This window comes from Heloderma suspectum, chromosome 2, assembly GCF_057233095.1.
Source record: "Heloderma suspectum isolate Gila_16-S chromosome 2, 16-S_ref, whole genome shotgun sequence".
NCBI classification, from domain to species: Eukaryota; Metazoa; Chordata; class Lepidosauria; order Squamata; family Helodermatidae; genus Heloderma; species Heloderma suspectum.
This window is the reverse complement of record NC_139459.1, coordinates 73,376,527-73,392,826: the sequence shown is the minus strand read 5'-3', so window position 1 is coordinate 73,392,826 and position 16,300 is coordinate 73,376,527. Positions and strand designations below refer to the sequence as shown.

The 16,300-nt window shown below is 41.9% G+C and overlaps 1 protein-coding gene across 5 annotated transcripts in view; it reads left to right on the top strand.

The window, feature by feature from the left end:
* The window catches only part of MCC (MCC regulator of Wnt signaling pathway), a 320,734-nt gene that overhangs the window by 236,689 nt on the left and 67,745 nt on the right, over window positions 1-16,300 (top strand). For all 5 annotated transcript variants that reach the window (XM_084833886.1, XM_084833884.1, XM_084833883.1 and 2 more), the window contains one exon: window positions 4,150-4,313. In XM_084833886.1, the coding sequence (XP_084690012.1) occupies window positions 4,150-4,313 (164 nt within the window). The remainder of the gene's footprint in view (window positions 1-4,149; window positions 4,314-16,300) is intronic.

Below are 16,300 nucleotides of genomic sequence, written 5' to 3'. Positions count from 1 at the left end.
GCAAAGCAGAAATGGGTGGGAGCTGGCACGCTCACTTGTTGTGGCACAGTCATGATTGCCCCATGGTTTAAACAACCTATAGGTAGTTGTGATATGTGAACTGGGTCTATATCTCCACTCTGCTGTGATGAGTGGTCTGCAGGATCTGGTCCTTGTCCATTGTGAGCCCATTCTTTTTGTAAAGGAAGACATACGTGGGTCTCTTGCAATAGGAATACTCAGGAGCTTAGGCTATGTGGAATCCATACTATGTAAACACATACAGTTTGTGTTTAAATAGACTTATTCCACTACTGAATTTGCTTGCTCAGCCTTTCTATTGCCTTTCCTTATGGCCATGTCACAAACTGATACTTTTGATAGTAAAGTGTTGGAAAGCCAATATGTCAGCCAACTTTGGATATCAATACCAAATGGACATTCATACTGTAGTTCAAATGTTATGTATATAATGCTTTTTCGCACTTTGTTGTTGGAAGTAATTCCTACATTACTCAGCCTTTATGGAGGACGCCGTATGCAACGTACCTACATCAGGGGTGAGCAGAAAGTAGATTGTGATCTACTGGTAGTTCTCTTGGTCTCCCAATGGTTTAACAACAGTTGACTACAAAAGGGCTTTTCCCCCTCCTAAACTAGCCTGCCAAAATTAAGAAGGGTTGGGGGCAAATAGGAATAGATTTGTGTGCAAACTCCAGTTTTGATACTGAAAAGAATTTCCTGAGCTGAATATGTGCTTAGAGGCACCTTGCTCTGCAATTCTATGTCCGCTTTCTTAAGCTACTATTTTCCACTGAACTCCCAATTATTGATCTTGGCGTTCTAGCGAAAAACAAAACAGATCACGCAAGCCTAAAGTCTGCCCACTTTTGAACTCAAGAAGAAAAGACCAAGATGAATTCAGCCATATACTGTACATATTGAGAAAAGCTGATAATGAGCTTCCGTCGTGCATTAAAAACATGGTTGTTCAGGCAGGCATTTGGGATGGGTTAGGGTATTTTAGAAAATGTTTTTACTGTAGAATTTTATTGTTTTAAACTGTTTTATTGTATGTTGTACATCGCCCAGAGTGGCTGGGTGACCAGCCAGATGGGCGATTAAGAAATTTAATAATAATAATAATAATATTTACCCATTAAATGTTAGCTGGATGTGGATATATTTAATATATAAAGTCAGTATACCAATAATAAAATATTTGTCAGTGGACTCCTGGAAAAAAGGATCCTCTGCAATATGAAGAAGCATTTTTTTTTCTCATATTAACATATGGTCTCAGGGCGGTTAGTTTTTTTGTTTTTTTAATAATAGAATTCAGTGCTAAAGTAAAATACCCATTAAAATCTAAAGCTTGGTTTATAAAAATTAATTGTCTCATCTTGCTTAAGCCCAGTCTTTACAACACAGCCCACACTCATTTATTTATGTATTAATTTTTTGCTGTGAAATTACAACAAAAGGAAAAAGAAAGAAAAAGGAAATACATACACACACACACACACACACACACACAGATTTGTATGTATCCATATCAATGAATACATTTTGAATGCATATATATATATATGAATGAAAATACAACATTCTAGCAATTATATATAAGCTTCAGCAAAAGCGGACCAGATATCCAAATAAGTATCCATTTGAAGGTGGTGTCTATACGCCACCCGTTCAAATATTGTAAGTGTTGTAAGGCCTTCAACCCTTTGCATTATAGTAGGTGAGTGTTTATCCTTCCATTACTGTAATATCAGTCTTTTGGCTGTCAAGAGGGCACAGAGAATCCGTTTACGCTGACTATTAATTCATTTCAAGGAAGCAGGTAAAGACTGTTCCAGTACAAAATTTATCCATATAATAACATCCTCTCCAAAAGAAGCAACTACTGGACATTGCCAAAACATATGTTCAAAAGAAGCATTAGCTGCATTGCACCGCCAGCAATTAGCTGAATTAGAGAAACCCTTATTAAATAGATGTTGCATGATCTTGTAGACATGAAAAAATGTTCTTGCTGAATAAGATGCAGCCTAAGATCCATAGACTCAACAGCTATAAATGCCAAAATGGCTATCCAGTAATTAGGCAAAATGGGACAATCCAGTTCCCTGTTCCATTCCTGCTTAAAACCCTGTGTATTGTATTTATTCACCAATAACAAATATTTATAAACATGGATCATGGGTCGCATTGCCTGACCACTTTCAATATGTGTTTCCAATAACAATGGAGACTCAATTGCTGGGAAAGCAGCAGGGCCAAACCTAGATACGAACAAATGCTGCAGTTGCAAGTACTGCCATTCAGCCATAGCTGACAAACCATATTTGATACACAGGATATATTTGATACACAGGATAAAAAGACAGGAAGTCATCATCGGGAGCCACCAGTTGATCCAAAGTAAAAATCACCTTATCTGTCCATGTCCACCCCAAAAACATTTTCTTATTAATTTTTAAATCTGGATTGCCCCATAAAGTCAATTTAGTATAATGTGACAGTATACGCCACACATCTCTAAAGGTAGAAACTGTGGGAGCAACCCTATCCTTGTTTGTCCTAGAATGTAATGCCATCCATTTAGACAGAGGAACCAGACAAGAAGTTTTCAAAACTGACCAAGGCAGATCCAATGTAACGGGAAAGACCAAAATTTAGTAAAAGTCTTCAGATAAGCCCAGTGATACAGAGCAAGATCCAGAAAACCACATCCACCTTCTTTAATTGAAACTTTCACCCTTTTCAAAGATAAGGATTTTCCATTTTTATGGGACATGCTTATATTCAGACTCTGACAGATCTCTGTGGGAAGGAAATAATCCCCTTTGTTAACTATAGTCAGCTAGTGGCCACATAGTTTAAGAAACATGGGTATAAAATCTCCTGCAGGATGTAACACAGTACCGTAATTATGCAAGACAAAAAACTTAAGAGCAGCAGCAGTGGAGGAGCAAGAACAATGGGTGAGCAGTGCAATTTTATTTTAATTTAAAAATAAAGTCTGTCTAGTATGAAAACACTTTAAAGTCATTACTCTTCAGTACATAGCAAATAGCTTCCAGAGTTCCCAAGTTGTCCAAGCACAGGACATCTCTGGGCTAATCCATGAAACATGAAAGCAATTGCTCTTCGATAAAGATTACCCACTAAATTGAGCAGAAGAAACATCAGAAATACTTGCTTCCCTCTCATTTTGTGTAGTTGTGATATACTTATCAAAGGGAAATTGCTCATCAAAGGATTAAATTCCATTGAGTGCAGCCCCCCAATGTGTGGCAGGACGATATCAGTTCCTGTTCACCCTGTCCAGCATAAGAAGTCCAGACAAAGGTGTGCCATAAGCAGAAAGCAAGATCTGCTCACTTGCTGCTATGGTAATGGGGATAATTGCCACACTATTGTTGCAGGTAGTTATCGCTATAACAACAACACCTACAGAGAAGATCAGTCCACACAAGTGCGCCATGTGACTGGTTTTCACAATATGGTGAGCTCATCGAGGGTTGTTTAACCCATGGTGAGCCACAGCATGTGTAGGATACATTTTAAATATGCAACCCCTGGTCAGGGGTTGCCATGTCATGTGAACCCAGTCTCCAAGGGTTGAGGGTTAAACAACCCTCACATAACCCTTGGCTTGATGTAGGGTTATGCAAGGGTTTTTAAGGCTTAAGTAACCCTTGGCAGCCAGGTTCATATGACACACAGCCACGATGTGGGGTTGCATATTCAAAATGTTGCCTGACATGCATTGCAGCTCCTCGTGAGTTAAATAACCCATGGTGAGCTGGCTGTGTCATACGAACCAGCCCACTGTGTTACATGCTTCACAAAATCATTTCTGAAAGGGCCTTCTGACTATTGACTAAGTCAAGTCACATACAAAAGACTCCTTTGTTAGTTTGTGAGTATCTCATGATCATGAAAGTAAAGCACATGGCTTTCAAGGCTGCCTAGTTGTTAGCTGATGGTAAATTAGTAACCTGCAAGATTAGGTTTTTGACAAGAAATGTTTGCCCACTTGAGCTACCATTTACAGGTATACAGCCTCCCCCCACCCAAAGATAAAGCAACCTGTTAATAGCAGGTCTGTCTCTGTTGTGCCTTGCAGTGCATGTCTGACATGTTCTCTTTATTTCACAGATACCTGTAGTGACTTGAACTCTGAACTGCAGAGAGTGCTTACAGGACTGGAGAATGTTGTCTGCGGAAGAAAGAAGAGCAGCTGCAGTTTGTCCGTGGCAGATGTGGACAGACACATTGAACAGCTCACCACTGCCAGTGAACACTGTGACTTAGCCATTAAGGTGTGGTAACACATTAGCTAGTTGCTAGCCTTATTGTGTAACTTTTAATGGAATATAGAATCATTTATACTAATATACTATCTTTCATCTGATAATCAAAAAGGATCTACGCAACTCTGATGAAGGTAAACAAAAGAGTGCCTGTTTTACCAACAATAATTAAGCCACAGAGAAATCTTATATATAAAATGAGAATGAAAACTAATTGTTCCCTGTCTCCCTATTTGCAAGCCTTCTCTTATCATTCGCTGACCTGTTGTCATGTCACAGAATATTTACAAACATTCTAATGTCTGAGGGTCAATGTGCTGGCAATATAAGGTGAAGAATTAATGCAGCTTCAGTGAGAAGAGTTTAGATGGGCTGAACTTTGCACAGAGCTTAAGGTCAGTAGGAAATGGGCAGTGTTGGCTGCAACTGGGAGGAAATCACTGGCATTCTCAGCCATAGAAGCTTTCTTTAGGTTGAATGCCAGAGAGGAAATCAAAGGACAGGGAGCCCAGAGACAGAAAAAGAGAACTGAGAAACAAAAACCTGAAGAAAGGATAAATGCAAGAGACCAGCTCCTGAGAGAAAGAGAGTTAAAGGTGTTGTGGAAAGGAAGGGCTTATGGGAATGGACTGCTGAGAGAACAAACATTATAGGACCTAGTGACAGGCAAGGCTGTGTGCTAATGGCAAAAAGAGATGTGCTAGGCAGGTAGGGGTGGGGGGAACTAAGGTCTGGTAAGCTAAGTGTGGAAAGGCAGATTCAGTGCGGATGCATTGCACAATGGGCTGAAAAACGGAGACCTGAAGAAAATGGAAGAGGCAAAGGTATAAAAAAGGGATGGTGGTGGCAGGTTGTTGGAAAGACAAAGAGCCAAGTTGAAAGGGGTAGGGGGAAAAGTTCTCATGGGACCTAGAGACAACAGAAATAAGGCTAAAGCATCCTTCTCCACCTTCGTGTCTTCCAGATGTGTTGGATGACAAATCCCATTATCCTTCACCATTAGCCAAACTGGTTGGGGCTGATGGGAGTTGTAGTCCAACACATCTGGAGGGCGCCAGGTTGGAAAAGGCTGGCCTGAAGGCATTTTAGTTGACATGGGAACATAGAAAACTGCTTTATCCTGAATCAGACCACTGGTCCATTTAGTCCAGTATTGTCAACATTCACTGGCAGCGGCTCTCCGGGTGTTTCATGCAGAAATTTTTCCAGCCCTACCTGGAGATGCTGAGGATTGAACCTGGGACTTTCTGTATGCAGAGGATGTGCTCTTCCACTGAGCTATGACTCCTCCCCATCGGTCATGTATGCCTGCTTATAAGCGATTCCCATAGTGTGGGGCCTTTAATTCAATCCGATACGAAGTACCTGCTTACTTGCTATTGTGATAATAATGGCATATATAAATCTGCAGTGATGTATAACTTAGCTGTAACATTTGATAGTCCATCAAGTAATTAAAAATAGAACATCTGTAACAGCTGTCTTGTAAAACATATTACAGATAACGTTGGAAAGAAATCAGTATATTTGTCTTCATTGGCTGCTTCCATTGCAAAATATGTGTTTGATTTCCATGTTTTCATCGATCTTTGTCCATTGCACTTTGCATGGGAGATATCCCAATACAGAGAAATCATTCTGCATTGGCTAAGGGGTTTTAATGAGAAACAGGATAGGTGAAAATACCCCTTTTCCAAACATTAAGTTATATTCCTAGTATGTGCCTTAGCTGCAAGAATGTAACGTCAAGTTATTAAAGTCCTCTTATTCTAAGTTGTGTATTGTTTTGTTATTTAAAAATACCAATCAAATATTTTCCTGCTCGGAGAGCAAGAACTAAAATAACATGATGCCTAAAGAAATGTGATCTTAATTTTTTTTTTGCATAGAACAAAGGATGACCTGTGTCCAGAATCCTTTCTGTTCAATAATTTTGGATCCTGCTATGGTCTTTGTTATAAGTACTGTCCTTTTTTTCTATGGTTCTCTTGTTTGGAAGCCAGTAACTCAATTTTGTCACTTCTCTTTTACTTCCCACATCTGAGGTCAAGAGTTGTTCTTGCTGTGGTTACCCCACTGGAGCCTGTCTTGAGCAGACAGCAATCCTCAATCAATCCCTGAAGTGGTATACCACAAGTGTTTTGTTTACTTAGATCATAATAAATATGAGATGTGGTCTGTTGTGAAGGATGAAAGAGACTTTTCAAAAGTTCTGTGAAGACAGAAGTCTGAGCTCATGTATTTTGCATATAAAAGATTGTTCATATAGATTCTGCTCACCTTCTGCCCTACCCCAAATTCTATGTTTCATTGGCATTTCAAGAGTGATATTGGCAATATCATGAAAAGACTCCTGTTGAATTTATTTTTGAACTTCTAACTGTAAAGTGTAGCTATGATAAATTGAGAAGTAATTAAAGTGTACATTAGTTGTGAGTATTACAGTGCTGGTAGATGTTAGACAGAAATTAAATCCTATAGTTTGCTCAACTAAACATTTCCCTGCTTTGCAAACAGAAGAGACCTTGAATCAGTATGGGCTATCTGATTGGTTATGTGCATTGTAAAACAGCTTGTTTATTTAGGATACTACTTTTAGAACAGGCAGAGCATTCTCCAATTGAGTGAGCTTTCTTAAGTCAAAGGGAGGGGAGGATTGTTAACTTCCCTAACAGTTCAGCTAGTTGTTCCCATCTCTTTTCTAGAAGCAAGAAAGCTAAAAACAAAAGTGGAGGTTCAGGTTCACAGGGCTTACAGTTATAAGGTATGTGAAGGAAGGACCCAAGAAAGCAAAATGCTTGTCTTGTTAGCATCCAGCATTGTCAAACGATAAATGCAATATAATCTATGCTGGTTCTTCCTCCAAGGCAGTCAAAATGCAGTTAAAGGGTGTTTCGTTTCAAATGCTCATTTACTCTGTGCGTCTGTTTGGTGCTGCTCATTTCTAGTAATACTCTTCATTTATATGCTTCCAAGACTAGCCTTTCAATCTTGCAGTGTTTAACACTAGATTCTGGAACACATTTAGGGCGCAGTCCTGTGGCCACTAGAGAGAGGATTTTTCGGTTTTCGGAAACTAACCTTGGAGCCAGCGCTCTGAGGTTGTTTCCCAGAAAACCTCCTCCTCCCACTCTGCCTTGTAGGTGACACGATTCATCTCTGGCTCTGCGCTTGGAAGAGCAGCACAGAGCAGGGGGAAAGGGAGTGTTCCCAGGGGTGGGAATGGCGGAAGCACCAGTGCGATGCTTCCTATGCGCTGTCTGGCCCATCACCCCCCACACACTCTGAGCCGCTCTGGCTAGACAGTCGAAATCAGCCATCTAGAAGATCCCCTCCACGCTCTGCCCGGCCCTGTATTGGGTAGTTCGGAGGTGGCCAACTATCCCCATAGGATTGTTCCCTTAATTGCCACAAATATCAGCATGTTATCAATACATTGAACTGGGAGAAAAAGCAAGGAGAACTATACTTCCAGAACACTGCCATTACACTCTAGTTTGTTTGTGGATGTGGTTCTCATCAAAAGGGCAGCAAAAGGGTAAAATGAAACTTGGGGGTCAAATAATTCCTTCTAATATAAGATGGCTCTAGTTATACAAGTAAAAAATCTCAGAGTGAGATGTGTATTGTTTTTGGTACCATCATTCTTTATCCCAGAAGAAACCTGTAGATGTAAAGGGTACAGGCCTGTTAATTTCTCTGTTTGTAACTTTTGCTCATTGCCATTTTCTGTTTGCAGTATCAAGTCTGTAGGCTATATAAGGAAAGATTAATGGCACCAATGAAGGGATACTTCCCAGTTTAATGTGGTCATGGAATTTAAGATGGATTTCTACGTGTCAGATATGAATATGCCTAAAATCCCACCAGCAGATGGCTACTATGCCTCTGTAAATCCTTTCTGATTTACAGTTTTAGTCACAGGGGTGTCTGTTGGAGCACTTCTGAGCAGTAAGAAGAAACCGAAAGATAAAAAACCAAGTGGTTGTGTTTATGTTGCCTTAAATATTTATTTACATGTGGAAAGTGCATTTTTAACATCCTGTGCATTCCGATGCATTCCCCCCACACCACTCCAGAGAATGCTGTGTGTTCTGCATGTCAACTGGATTCTAGAATCTTACCAACTCCCTGCCTCTGCACATACAGACATGCACTTAGGACATGTCCAGGTGACATGTCATTTCTTTAAAAGTTGGAAGATGCTGACCAGCTCATTGGATGATCTTAAACTTGACTTTGGAACTCAGTTGGATCCTCAAAGCACTGGCTGAGTTCAAAGCTACCGAGAGCCTTGAGGATCCAAAGCTGGGACTAAACAGGGGCAGAGCAGACATAGAGCAGGTAGGGGTGAGTGCAGTTTTAACGTCCCTCTTATCCTGCTACCACTGCAAGGACTGCTGTGGTGTGCTGAATGCCAACCAGTTCCCCATGCCTATCAGCTGTTAACCAATTGGTTTGTCATCTGAAGTATGAGCTGGACTGTGTCCTTGTTGAGATCAATTTAAAACTTTAGGAACGACAAGATTGTCAAAGTATGTTGACCTTCAGGGCACAAGAAGATGAGGACATGAGTTTCTCTTCACTTTTTGAGGCTCCTTCTAAAGCTTTACATTGTATAATTATAGAGTGCTTTGTAGAAATAAGTTATTAATTAGGATGGTTTCTTCTTGTATCTAACCTCCCCTTTGGGGGCAAGCTCTAAGCAGGCGTGAATGAAATTGGTTATTTAGATCCATTTCAAACCGTCTTCAGGTCTGGGTATTGGACAAAAACTGCCTTGGTCACAGAAATGGATGACCTTCACTGAGAGGCAGACAGGAGAAGTAAGTTTCTCCCAGTGTCTTTGACAATATCATCCATAGTATCCTTCTGGAGTACCTGTGTGTATTGCTTTGCTTGGCAGGATTTCCACTCTTGACTGTCCCATGGGCTCCAGAAGGTAGTCTTGGGGAAGTTGGGAATCATCCTGTGGTGTGCGGCAAAGTTTCATTCTATCCCTTCATGTTATTTAACATGTAATTGAAGCCACTGGAAAAGCCACAAATTTTGAAGCATGCTGATGACACCCAGTTATAGCTCTAATTTTCCTTAAACCACACTGAGGCAGAATAGTCCTTGATCAAGTGTCTAGAATCAGTAATGGATTGGATGAGGTCCACTAAACTGAAGCTTAGTCCAGATAATATGAAGAAGTTGATGGTTGGTGAGCCTGTTGTTTTGGGAGTAGGTGGGCAAGCTCTTCCAAATATGATTATACTTCCCCTGAAGGAACAGGTTTGTGACTTGAGAGTGCCCCGTGACCCAAAACTCTTGTTTGGTACTCTAGTTTGATACTCTAGTAAACAGAGAATGCCTTTTTTCCAGCAATGCTTAGTGTTCCTACTAGACGCTTTAGATTTAGATTATTGAAATGTGATTTGACATTACAATAATCTAAATCTAAAGAGTATAGTAGGAACACTAAGCATTGCTGGAAAATGTAATGTGATTTGATGGGGCCACGGTGGCTTAGTGGTTAAGATGCTGAACTGCAGACCAGAAGGTTGGCAGGACAGCAGTTCGAAACCCGAGTGCTGTGTGACGGAGTGAGCTCCCGTCTTCAGTCCCAGCTTCTGCCAACCTAGCAGTTCGAAAGCAAGAAATTGCAAGTAGATAAATAGGTACCGCTTCGGCGGGAAAGGTAACAGCATTCCGTGCACCTCAGTATTCAGTCATGCCAGCCACATGACCACGGAAGCGTCTTCGGACAGCACTGGCTCTTCAGCTTAGAAATGGAGATGAGCACCACACCCTAGAGTTGGACACGACTGGTTGGGAACACCTTTACCTTTTAATGTGATTTGAATGGACTGCCCTTGAAGATTGTATGGAAGATACAGCTAACTAGGTCCTACCCTAACTATTACACTGGACCTTAAAGAACTGGCCTGGTTACCAGTTATTTTCCAAACACAATTTAACATGCTGTTTTTGAACTTTAAGGGCCACGGTGGCTTAGTGGTTAAGTCGCTGAACTGCTGACTGGAAGGTCGGCAGGTCAGCAGTTCGAGACCCGAGTGCTGCGTGACGGAGTGAGCTCCCTTCTTCAGTCCCAGCTTCTGCCAACCTAGCAGTTCGAAAGCAAGAAATTGCAAGTAGATAAATAGGTGCCGCCTCGGCGGGAAAGGTAACAGCGTTCCATGCACCTCGGTGTTCAGTCATGCTGGCCACATGGCCACGGAAGCGTCTTCGGACAGCGCTGGCTCTTCGGCTTAGAAACGGGGATGAGCACCGCACCCTAGAGTCGGACACGACTGGTGTCCGACTCTAAAGTTTTAAAGTTTTGAACTTTAAAGGCCTATATGATCTGGACTCACTCTCAAGGAACACCTTTCTCCCTTATATATGCTTTAAGACAGAGATGGGAAACGACTAGTCTGAGAGCAAGATTTGGCCCACAAAGCCATCCCATCCAGCCTACAGGGCTTCAGGTGATGTGATTCCCAAAGCCCAGCCCCCTCACCAAGCAACTGAGCACTTAGTCGCTTTGAACTCAGCTGGTGCTTTGAGGAGCCAACTGAGTCCCAAGGTCAAGTTTAAGATCATCTAAAGAGGCTTTGTTGAGGGTTCTGCCATTATTAGAAGTCTATCTGACAGTTGTCAAGGACTAGAGCCTTTTCAATAGTGTCATCCTACCTACAGAATTCATTGCTTGTCTTTCATCCTTGCAGTAGGAAATGCCTTCTACATTTAGTATGGTTTTATTGTTGTTTTATCATGTGTTTGGGCATTTTGTACTGCTTTAAATTGTATTGATTAATTCTGTGTATTTTTGGGATGTTAAGCTTTATAAGCCACTTCAATGGCATTGCTGGGAAACAGGTTAGAAATATTGTTATTATTTAGACATTTTTATTCCAGCCAAGCTATTTTCAACCTCTTGGTGCTTCCCTGTATATTGTATTTCTTGTTCAAGGGGAAGAATTCCAGTACCATTCTGTTTCTTGTCTCAAAGGGTTTTTGTTTGATTCTTTTTTCTCACACTTCAGAAATGAAGTTCACCCATGCATCCAAAATCCTAAAACCTCCATAAATTTTGATTTGAAGGAGATCTATGGGTTGTAGTTTCAGAATTTACCCTTTAAAATAAACTGTTTGGCTAGATATTGGAAATGACAGCTAATCTGAAATAAAAACTAGAACTCTCTTAACCTATTTTAAAAGCTGCCTTGGAGTCTGTCTTGGCCAAAAGGTGGGATAAACATATTTAGATTAACTGAATAAATAAATAAACCAGGTGTGGACAACCTGGCGCCCATGGGCCCACCAGTACCTGCCAAGTTCTCTTCCTCACTCCCCCACCCGTTCCCCATCCCTAGAAGCAGCAGCCAGTAGGCAGGCAGTGTTTGTGGCATAGGCAGCAGAAGCTGTGGCCAAGCGGCTGGCTGGACAAGCAAGCTGGGGAGGGGGGGCAGAAAAGACAGAATCTCAGCAGTGGGGGCTAGAAAAACTGGGCTTGAAAAACTGGTCTTTTAAACTGCCTAGATAGCTTTGTCTAACAGGCGGTATAGAAATGAAACAAATGAAATAAATAATAAACTAATTAATTAATTTAAAAAGTCAGCTGTGCTGCAGGACAGAAAAGGTTGCTTATCCCTAAAATAAACAAACCAGGAAGATCATCCAGAAATAGATCATCCTGCTAACAGTATGGTAGGTGTCCTTGTTTGAAACTAGGAACAAACCAAAATGTAATATGCTTGTCTGTACCCCCTTGCCCCACATACACACATGTGCAAGCACTCACAGCTTCTCCTGGCAATGCCCATGCCTGCAATTGCATGGGGAAATGTTTGTATATGCTTAGCTCAGTCTTCCCCAACCTGATGCCCTCCAGACATTTTGGGATACAACAACTGTCATCTCCAGCCCACACAGCAGATAACCATGCTAGTGGGGGATGATGGGCATTGTAGTCCATCACATCTGGAATGCACCAGGTTGGGGAAGGCTGGCTTAGCTCGGAAAAGTACAGCTTTGACTGCAGGAAATGCTTCTAGGTATGTACAGCCTCTGGGTATGTACAGTTTTAACATAAAATGACAGGCATGCATGTTGCCAAGGGAGGGGTCACATAGGGGAAACTGCCTGTCTGGACCAACGTTAACAAGTAAGCTTTATGGGCATAGTGGATCACTTTTCTATCTGCAGAGATGTTATAGCCTGCCCCATATGTGGACCAAAATAGACCTGATGGGAGCAGCCACCTCTAATTAGTTGTTCACATGTCTGCTCTTTACATGTATAAAGGGGAAGGGGTGAGAGAAGTTGAATTCTCCCCTTCTCCAGTCGTATCGTCTGTCATGAATGAATGAGCATGTGGAGAGGTCTGGTGACTCAGATTCGGAATCAGAATGGAAACAGCAAGAACAGAGGGAGGCACCCTCCCTAGTGAGTCCAGATATAGCAAGACTTTCTTCCCAAGACCATGACATACAGATGGCCCAGCCTGAATTGCTTCCCCATTCTTCCACCATGAGAACTCAAGTTTCGGAGGAGGAGGAGGGTGAAGGGTGTGACTTGTAAGATGCTAGGGTCCATCGCAGAGCAAAGTGGAAAAAGTTAGGGGCAGGGCTCAGATTCTCTGCCAGGTTGGCCACTCGTGGAAGCCAACATAAGAGGGAGCCACCCGAAGGGAGGGGCATCCCTGTGAAGCAAGTCTAGCCGTGAAGTTCATGCCCAGACTGCTGGCAACTTATCTAACTCCACTTTGAATCCTCTATTGATATTCATAGATGTGTAGATTAGCTAGTTGTATGCAGTCTGAGATTTTCCTAGAATCTGCATTTGTAAAGAAGCTAGTCGTTTACCAATAAAGTAGTGTTGGCCTGAAGCTTTGTTTCCTAGAATGTGTTGATTGCAAAGAGAGAAGACAAAGGACATGAGTCTCCAGTTCCATTGCTGCATGAACTTTTCTGCAGTGAACTGAGGCTGGGGAGTAAAATGCTTGAAGTGAAGGAGCAGAGGAAAGTAAGGCTGGAGAGGAGGGCAAAGATTTCACTCCAGCCATACGTGCATACCTTTTTTGTGAAAACTAGGCCCTCCCACTTTCATTGTGTTTGTTTATGCAGATGTGTAAATAAACACACATGGCTCCCCACTCCCCTCGCATCTAATTTGGCCTTAATGGAGATCGCACATCACAACAGCAATTCCTGGGTTGTTTAACCCAGGAATTGTGGGCATGACAGGAGTGGTGCATGAGCCATTTCAGCTTTTAATTAACAACCCAGGAACACCCTGTTCCTGGATTGTTTCATGCCATGTGAACCTGGAAACTGGATTGTTTATGGGTTAACCCCATGATTTGTTGTTGGCTTGTACATGTCTCACATGCTCCACTCATCCCCAGCAATTCCTGGGTTAAGTAACCTGTGATATATGAACCAGGCCGGAATCATGTTCCTTACCCAATGAAACCATTTTTTTGCCACTGACCTGGAATAGAGTTACATCCAGGGTGCCTCACCGAAATGTCTTTCTGTTACTGGGCTTTGCTTTGAGCAGTGTGTGGAAAGTACAGAAGTCTTTTGCAGTGAGCTTGCATAGTTTTGTCTCTGGTGTTTAGCTCTTCTGTTGCTCTTCTTTCCCGTGGAAGTACAGTGTAAAGCCCATCAGTCAGGACTCATCCATGTACAGCTGGGAGATTTAAATAGTTGCATGGCACTCCTGTCAGTGTATGGCCCCACCAGTCAGTGAACTGCAGTGTTTTTGTTAATGGTTGGCAGCTTATCTGGTTAACAGTGGCTTTGGTTTTGCTTAATTCATGAGAGCAGCAGACTATTTCATATATCGACTGATTAAGTGGAGTACATTCTGCTGCCCATTTTAGAGCTTAATTAGTGGGTTTGATGTACTTTAATGCCTAGTGAGCAAATGTGCTCTATAAATGCCAGTGACTTGCTGCTGTGCTTACATTAGTATAAGAAGATGTAAATGAAAATGGGCATTTTCTCTTTTTTTAAATGCTTGTAACTTTTTTCAGACAACTGAGGGTTCAATTTTATTTTATTTTTTACTGTTTCGACCCAGTTATTCAAGCTTGCTGAGGGGGTTTGACTGGGTGAGTCCAGGAAGTGGGCAAATGCATCATCGGGTGAGGATGTGGTCCATGCTGCCCTTAAAGTGGCAGTGGTACAATCACTCCTGGATGCCCCCCCCCCCCCGCAAAGGTTTATAAATGCCGCCTGGTGGTGAATACCATCTTTTGAGGCAAGTGTTCAAGAGAGTGTCTCGACTAAAAGTGTTCTTGGAGGTTACTCATTATCTAGACCCATTCCAATCTGATTTCAAGTCTGGTTATGGGGCAAAATCGGCTTGGTCACTCTGCAGATGACCTTTATCGGGAGAGGGAGTGCAACTCTATTACTCTTATTTGATCTCTCATGGGTTTTGATATCATTGATTATGGTATCCTTCTGGATCAGCTCTGTGGATTTTACTGTGGTTCTACTCCTATATACAGGGCTGGTTCTAGAAAATAGCATTCGGGGACTGTATGTCAGTCTTGCTGTGGGGTGCCTCAAGGTACCATTTTGTCTGTAATTCTATTTAATATCTATATGGATGTGGTCATAAGGGAATTTGGGACAAGATGCTATCAGTATGCTGATGTCATCCAGCTCTGTTTCTCCAGTATATCCGAATCAGGAGAAGCCATGCATGATCTAGATCAGTGCTTGAATGCAATTATGGGCTGAATAGGGGCCAATAAGGTGAAGCTGAATTCTGAGGCACCGAGAAGTCTGAGGCACTGTCGGAATTAGGGAAATTACCAGTTCTGGATGGGGTTGCATTCTCTGTGCAGGAAGAGCTTCACAGTTTGGGGGTGTTCCTGGATCCATTGCTGTCATTGGCGGTCCTACTATCAGTTTATGTTGATACGCCAACTGGATAGGGGTAGCCTGGCCACTGTGATTCATGCATTGGTAGCCTCAAGATTGGATTACTTGTAATGCTATCCTTAGGGCTGATTCAGAAGCTCCAGCTTGTGCAGAATGCAGTAGTAATGACTGGGTGGCCTTACTGTGCACATATTACATATGTGCTAAAGGATTTACACCGGCTGCCAATCTGCTACCAAGCTAGGTTTAAGATGTTGGTATTAGCATAGAAAGCCCTATACAACTCAGGACAAGGTTACCTCAAGGAATGTCTCCCCCTGTGATCTTCAGAGGAGGCCCTATTAACTATGCCATGACTTACAGATTTCTGTTCATTGGCAACACAGAGATGGGGCTTCTCTGTGGTGGCACCTGCCAGGTGGAATGACCTCCACTGGTATGTCAGGCTTCATTACAGACATGCTTTAGGTGTTTATTGAAAATGTATCTTTTTACTTCAGCTTTCTGCCAACCATGAGTTGTTTTGAACTATCTCTAATATTGTATATTTATTATATTTTGCTTTTTAGGGTGTTATTGTAAACCACTTTGGGATTTGTGCAAGTGAGAAGCAGTATAGAAATAGTGTGAGTGAGTGAGTGAATGAATAGGTTACATGAAGCACATTATCACTCCAAGTTTTTTTCAGTGCCTCTGGAAAGACACACCTGCCAGTTTTAGGGGTTTCAACAGCAGTGACAGGCCCTACCAGCTCTGAAGGTGCCTCTCATCATCCCAGGCAAGTTGGCTATAGCCCATATTCCTCAGTGCAGGGTTTTACCAACTCCAGATACAGGTGAACTAGGAAGGAATGTCTTTTGGGATGTTTACTCAAACATAGGTTGTTCATCTTCCAAGCAGTAGAGGCATTTTATCAGACAATGTTCACTATATTTTAAAAACCCACCATTGGCCACTATTTGATAACGTGTTTGGAAGTATATGTAGAGATCATATGGTCACATTTAGTTTTATTAAAATAAAGAAAGATCTAAGACTTGGTTTTGTAGTCTGAGACTGCTGCATAGTTATGCATTGAAGAAAGGAGAAAAACGGTCCTTCTTTTCTTTG